The sequence below is a fragment of the Limulus polyphemus genome, unplaced genomic scaffold, assembly GCF_000517525.1.
Source record: "Limulus polyphemus unplaced genomic scaffold, Limulus_polyphemus-2.1.2 Scaffold3659, whole genome shotgun sequence".
In the NCBI taxonomy this organism is placed as follows: Eukaryota; Metazoa; Arthropoda; class Merostomata; order Xiphosura; family Limulidae; genus Limulus; species Limulus polyphemus.
In genome coordinates, this window is record NW_013669269.1 from 16,663 (window position 1) to 24,598 (window position 7,936).

Sequence of the window (7,936 nt, forward strand, 5' to 3'; positions counted from 1 at the left end):
CATGTTAAACTTGTATTAAAGTTTTTCTTCATTACCCATTTAAGCCGTCTCCAGCCATTATTAAACATACAGGTCACATGGGCCCGTGTGTTAATCCTCCCCTGCATAATACCTGATTGTCTAGGCGAACTTCCTAGAAATTCATACAGAAACGCGTATGTGATAACATGTAACATTTATTTGTAAAAGGATTAACACACAGTTTAAAACCTCTCTACATCCTGTTTACGTCATGACTATTTGCAGAACTGAATGGAAATGTAGATAATTCATCTGAATATGCCTGAATAAATATACATTCTATACAAGGCCAGTCAAAGATGGCTCTTAGATATAGGCAAAATTTTAAAATACTGCCCCCACATTACACACGCATATTATTTTCTTTAGTTTTGTTTCAAGACAATCCTACTTATATGTCAAAACTGTCGGCATTTGAGCGGTTTAAAATGTTGCATTTACTATTCAAAAAAATCCATTAAAGCTTCTAAGCTGTTTTCTAAAGGTTTTTAATTCCTGCAAAGGGAGACGGTTTATGTCATTCCATGCCTAAGCCTTTCTCACCACTGTTCCTTCTTCCTGCCCACTGTTCCCCTTCTGCTGGCTTTCAGTTTGCCGCGCCCCCCGCAATATGTCGCTCTAGGCGGCTGCCTAGGTCTCATACTCCTTCGACTGCCACTGATTCTATACTAATTCTGGAAGAGTGAAATTAGTAGCTATTTCAGTTACGACAAAATGAAAAGACTTTCTGTTGGAAAAGCCCCCCAAAGGCACAGCGGTAACTCTGCAGGCTTAAAACGCTAGAATCCAGGTTTCGATACCCGTAGTGGGCAGAGCACAGATAGCCCATTGTGTAGCTTTGTGCTAATTACAAACAAACAAACTGTTGGAAAATTAAGATAGTCACATCACTTGCGACACTCGATAATGCAGACAAAGAAATCCATAAAAGATCATATATCATTTCCTGCAAGTGATACAAAAGAGAGAGTATACTGGAACATCCCAGAGTAGTTTAAAGGATAAAGGAAAAAAATATATATACTTCAAGGAAAAATGTTGCTACACGACATTACCAGGTAACTTATGTTACAGATTATCTTCGTCAAAAAGAACAACATCATATTGGTTGCTACACGGCATTACTTCATTTATGTTACAGATTATTTTCGTTAAAAGGATTGTTTGTTTGTTTTGAATTCCGTGCAAAGCTACACGAGGGCTATCTGCGCTAGCCGTCCCTAATTTAGTACTGTAAGACTAGAGGGAAGGCAGCTAGTCATCACCACCCACCGCCAACTCTTGGTCTTCTCTTTTACCAACGAATAGCAGGATTGACCGTCACATTATAACGCCCTCATTGCTGAAAGGGTGAGCATGTTTGGCAGGACGGGGATTCGAACCCGCGACCCGAAGATTGCAAGTCGAATTCCCTAACCACCTGGCCATGCCGAGCCGTTAAAAGGAACAATGTCATTTTGTTTGCTACACCATATTACCTCCTTTATGTTACATATTTTTCCATCAAAGTTGCACATACACATAGAGTGTCGTGAACAGACTATCTTATAACGACTAGAATATTAATAAACCGTCAAAACGAGATTTTATTAGTTTCCCATTATAGTTGGAAGTAAATTACTTTTTCAAAGTAAAAAATAATTTAGCTTGTTACCAGACTATTGTCTATGTGCCAATATCAATCAATAAAATCTGGTTGTAGTTGGAATAATGACTTTTACTACAAATCCTTATCAAAAACTACGTCCATTTCCAACTCATCAAACTACGCTAGACTCGCAATCTGAGGGTCGCGGGTCCGAATCCCCGTCCCACCAAACATGCTCGCCCTTTCAGCCGTGGGACGTTATAATGTGACGGTCAATCTCACTATTAGATGGTAAAAGAGTAGCCCAAGAGTTGGCGGTGGGTGGTGATGACTAGCTACCTTCCCTCACTGCTAAATTAGGGATGGCTAGCGCAGATAGCTCTTGTGTAGCTTCGCGCGAAATTAAAAAAACAAAACAAACATCAAACTAAAAAATATTTACTGTAAGACAAAAATAAGCAATGCTCAATATTTCAATTGTACATTATTATTTTTAAACCTTTTCCAAAAAAATTAAAAGAATAATCCAAAAGAAAGTTACTGTCCCATATGAAAAATGAAAATAACTTTGGCAAAAGCAATTGTTATAAGACTTGCAAAATTTCTTTAGCACATCCAAAATGTTCTTCCAATTTTTTTGCCTTTTCATCCGTCAATGAAGTTAAAATGTTTCCTATGTTGTTTTATTTTATATTAACAAGAGTACCTACTCTCAGAGTGCCGAACTTTGTAAAAGGTTCTGTGAGCCAATTTTTTACGTTTGTTAGCCAGTGTACTAACGAGTACCTGCTGTAAATAACCATGCATTTTAAGTAACAATCAAAGTGGTTCTAATGGCAAATTTATTATGGCTCCTAAAATAATTAATAACAGCAATGAATTACTAAACACTAGGGAAATTTTAGGAAACATTTCAACTTTTTGCCACTAAACTTTGTATCGAAACTAATAAGAACATCGAATTGCTCTTTAAAAGTTGACATATCAGAAACAGCCTTACAATAAAAATCAAACAGAATTTTTAATGTCATAGCCTCACTCAGAATCAGTTGAAAAGTCACTCGCCTGGGGAATGTTAGAAATTGCATTTACCGAGTCTCCCGGTGACTCAGCGGTAAGCTTCACTACATAAAACGTAACAATTCTGGGTTCGATTCACGTGGAGGAACCAGCGCTGATAGTCCATTTTATATCTTTGAGTTAAAACAAACAGTTTAGATCGACCATGTCCTAATTGCTAGCGTGCTCGTACTGTAAATTCGAGGGTTCAAGGTTCACAGCCCCTTGTCGCAGAGTTGCCCAAGAGTTAGAGATGGGTGCTGTTGACTAGCTGCCTTCCATCTGGTCTATATATTCAAAATTAGGGATGACTGTGCGCAGGTAGTCTTTTGTGTAGCTTTTTGCGAAAATTCTGAAACAAATTCAACAATTCGGTCCAGGTATCTTTGCCACAGTCAAAGTCTAAAGAAGTGTATCGTGTTTGCTTACAACGAAATTTTCATGTATTGATTTATTTGTGCAGTACTTAACGAGTATCTGCAATAACTTCATTTTTTGTGTGCTCAGAAAACGCTGTTTATGTGGTTGTTTTTTTTTCTTTGCTGAGAAATGGTTTAATTTATGCTTATTTTTTAATATTTTGTAAAAGATATTCCAGTTGTTTATGAAAAATACGAAAGAATATGAACACATTTCCCATATTCTGGTCCAAATCTTAGTCTACAGGACTTCTAACAGACATCATGCGCAGCGATTTTAATGAGTTTATAGAATTACACCTATAGCCACACTTCAGAGTGATCCTGATGAACTTATATACTCTACATCACAATACTTCACACTTCCATCCAAATCAGTTTCAAATACCACAAATAGATTTACTATTTCTGATAGTTAACGGGAAAGGTAGTAACTCAATGTGTTTGGGTAGTAAGTGAATCAGTTTTGATCAGAGGTCTAAACTTCGAATAACATTTATATCAAGCGGTGCCACGAACAAACTTTGAAAATCCTATAGTATTGCGTGCCAAAATTCATTTAAGTCCACTAGTCGTTTTTATCTTATGGATTAACAAAAAAACAACAATGTTTGACATTCACGAAAATGTACTTCAAACTTAAAGGTAAAAAAACAAACAAACTCAATATTATATTTATATGCATGCCCAGTTAAATTATTCAGATCCCTCACCTATCACCAGACATATCTGTCGATGGAAATTAAGCATTTGTACAATGTGTTGTGTGAGATTTATGGTGGTATTAAATAAAAAGACGCTTCAATGTGTTTCTACCATCTTTTTTATACTTTTACGCTTCCCCCTCCTTGGCTTGTGAAACTATCTTAGGTAGACTGTTTTCTGTATGGATCACACTGTAACGATGCTTTAATCACTTGCTCCACCTATACGTCTATATATATACACACACACACACAAATAAACAGCTTACATACTAATGAATACATTAATTGTTAATAGGCGATTAAATCAGCACTACAAAACCGTTATCGGTCCTGGTTGTCAACTTATTGTCATAACGGATAATGTCTGTGGTTATAGGACCCAAATGCGTTGGGGATATCCCATCTATCTGACAAGATCCAAACGCCGATGTCAATCTATCTAGTCAGCCGTCATGAAAAATCAGGAAAAAAAATCAATTAAATAAGGGTACGAAGCTGAGTTCTTATACCCACAACGTCTCAGCTTCTACTGCTTTTTCACAGTCTATAGCCAGTTGTGGGAATGCAGTTACCCTTAAATTTCTTAAAGTAGAAACGAATTGAAATGGAGCCACCCTAATATTTCTACTAATTAAACTCCCAACCTTCACACTTACAAAAAGATATCAAAATGAACTATAAAATATTCAATAGAACTAAATAAAACGAGTCAGAATCTCCATCATCGAATGCTCGCCCTTTTAGCCACGAGGGCGTTATAATGTGTGAGGGTCAATCCTACTTTGTGTTGGTGAAAGAGTAGCCCAAGAGTTGAAGGGGGTGTTGTTGACTTGCTGCCTTCCTTCTATTATTGCCAAATTAAGGGCGGCTTACGAGGATAGCCCTCGAGTAACTTTGCGCGAAATTAAAAACAACAACAACAAAAGCCTTCTCTCTAGTGTGAGAGTAAAAAATTAGGGATGTTTAGGCGGAGGTACCCCTTACGTAGCTTTACGCGAAATTCTAATACAAACATACAAACGAACTATAATGAATTTGGATAAACTAATATATGGTACCTTGTTTTAAAGACTGAATGTCACATTACTGTATTGACTTACTAGTTTATTTGAGTATTTGTAACGCACAACCCGTGTCTTAAGTCCTTGACCTTTCCGAGATCCTCCATGAACGAACAATATTTCCTTGTTCTTTACTCCGATTCCTTGTGTTACAGTGCTCGAAATTTTTAGAACATTTCTTTTTCGTCATTGTTTGACACAGAATTTCTGCGTTTATTTTCTGTACTCTGTCTCTTTTTTTTTTTACACCAGGTATGTTTTTCCTCGTTTGCGATCACTAAGGTATATTAAAATTATTTTGGTATTAACATTGTGAATTTTTCTTGTTGTCCCACCTCATGTTACTTTTCTTAACATGTTTCTAATAGTGACGAAAATTTGTTTAAAAACTGGTTGTAAAGAAAAATCGGTAAGCTAACTTACAACTCCAAATACTTTTATCTTAGTTCTCTCTTAAAATAGTATGTAGCTTTGTGATAAACAAATAAAATGTAAAATAGTCACGTTCGAAAAAATTCTTTTTCAACTAACTTTTGAGGGTTCACGATAGTAAAAACCCATGGGATCAAAAATGTTGGTAAATCACACACAAAAAAGTAAAAGCGATGAAACCCTAGTACTTTCGACAAGTGGAGTTGTTAAAAGCGCTAGTGTTTCATCGTTTTTTGTTTCTTAAATATAATTATGTTGGTGGGAATTTAGGAAGCTAAAGACTTTCAGTGTGTCTTCTGCCATATTGAACATGGAATTTTCTTCTAAATCCTGTTAAGTTAAAACTATACTGAGTTGAGCTGTCTTGCTAGCTCTATTGTCATTAATTTTTCTTTATAAATTCAATTTTATCATATCTGTTTTATGATATATTTTTAATATATTCATAATATTTAGATCAGTTTAATATAATGTTATTACTATTTCATAGTAGAACAATAATTTTCATAAACTATTTATGTATCAAGTTGCTTGTGGGTCCATGACTTTGAGGGTTTCAGGATCACTAATGAAAAATTAGTCACAAAAAGTGAACAAAAATACCATCAGCATTGTAAATGGATCTACGCACTAATTACTGCTGGGTCTCCTATGTATTCTATGGAGAAAATGAGTGATTTCACCCAGTTTTTTTTTTTTTGGCCAGTTGTTTACACTGAGTGTTGTGACAGTCTAAAACATAACATTATTCGATATGATACAATATGCGAACTCTACTGGTAGAGAATGGAATGTGAACAAGTCGGCTCTTTTAGTGATAACTAAAAAGACGTGTAATGAGTGAAACGTTTAATAATTTAATATTTCTACTACTACTTTGGAACATATCTTTAGTCTGCTGTATTCAGGCATATTGTTTTCTAAATTTTCGTGCTGGTGTTCTGCATTTATTATGACATTCTTGTTAACCAAATGCTGAAAGGTCGTAAATACGTATTGACTCTTTTACTCAATATTGAAATATGTCAATGGCTAGAAACTCGTACCATTTTGGCCTTGTGTCTGTCTACTCCTCCTCTTCTAGAGAGTGGCAAGCGCATCTCAGTGGGTGGCGCAGAGTCTTGAACAAATTGGTATGGGTTAGGGGTTTTCTTCCTTAGAGATGTTATTTGGAATAGTCGGTGACGTACGCAGCGTTTTATTCTGCTATACTTCACTTTAACGTATTTTCTGAATTTCGGCGGTAAATAAGCATTCTTCTTGTTTTTGTCCTGTGCAGACATTTTCAGAGCTTTCCACCCCAGCATCCAGTATAATCAATCTACGAGTCACAGATCGAATTCGAATTTATTTTCTGCAGTATATTTCCTGAATCTGCGTTTTACGGATACTTTAAACTTGTCTTTCTGTCATCAGTGTACCAGAATACCATACACACTCTTTCACGGCAACGTATCACATATGAGTGAACAATTTTATTGGATTTTTTTTGGGGATACCTACCTATGTATTTATAAAAACTAATACTCATTGACTGTTAATGCCCTATATATAATAAAAAAAGTTAAACTCGACCTTTTTTTTTAACCTACCTCACCGTAATTGATCTTTCCTTGGCCTCGACCAGGACCTTTAGCAAACGAATCAAGATCATGAGTATGTGGATCGGCTAGAATGTAAGTACGTGCATAAGTAGGAATGCCAATCATGATCTTTTCTTTGGGCATACCACTTCCAATCCAGTAGTGAGAAGTCCATGCCTGAAAATACCAAATACGTTATAAAAACACAGTATGTATACATACTTCTTCGTATAAAGTGTATAATGACTACGATTTTCTGAAACAGTATAGGAAGGTACGAAACACTGGTGCATACATTTTCTTGTAGGTAAGATCAAAGACTAGAATAATTTCATACTTGTCTGTTAGTTTTTGACTTTTTAGCAATGTAAATACAAAGTAAGACACTTAAGAAATAACTATAGTTGTCTCATACTTTTTACCATCTGATATACTGTATTTTTCGGTGTATAAGACGCACTTTTTTACCTCCAAATTTGATGTCAAAATCTGCTTGCGTCCTATACACTAAAGGTATGACTAATATATATGTATACATACGATATACACAAGCCATGTGTAAATATATTTAAATAGGCATGTATAGTTTAGTTCAATTGAATGTGTTATTTATAACAATAGTAGTTTTTTTCCTTTTAAAAACATAACTATTTATAATGCTCCCTAAATAATAAAAACATAAATTACAGTGAAAGTAATGAAGATTTTGTAGGTTTTGAACCAAACTAAATAATAGTAAACCTTTTTTGATTTACGATATTTTCTTATTTTGATGTTTTGAGCTCTTTTGTGTTTAGAACAATATATACTAATTTTTAAAGTATCAAACTGAATTTTTGTTCAATAAAAATCTTTCAAATGCGACTGTAGCTGTTTTCCCCCAAAACTTTGTCTTCAATATAAGGGTGCGTCTTATATTCCGAGAAATACGGTAAGTTGAAAAACATAAACAGTATATTGTAGCGCCATCTATTGAGTTTAAAAGGTATTTAAGTTGTATTTGACATAGACAAGCAATGAGTTTTAAATGATATGATCTGTAATTTAATCTGTAAAAGTATTTGTA

The 7,936-nt window shown here is 35.0% G+C and overlaps 1 protein-coding gene across 5 annotated transcripts in view; it reads right to left on the reverse strand.

Moving 5' to 3' along the window:
- LOC106469790 (acidic mammalian chitinase-like) overlaps window positions 1–7,936 on the reverse strand; it is a 47,515-nt gene that overhangs the window by 3,949 nt on the left and 35,630 nt on the right. For all 5 annotated transcript variants that reach the window (XM_013930300.2, XM_022398353.1, XM_022398354.1 and 2 more), the window contains one exon: window positions 6,880–7,047. In XM_013930300.2, the coding sequence (XP_013785754.2) occupies window positions 6,880–7,047 (168 nt within the window). The remainder of the gene's footprint in view (window positions 1–6,879; window positions 7,048–7,936) is intronic.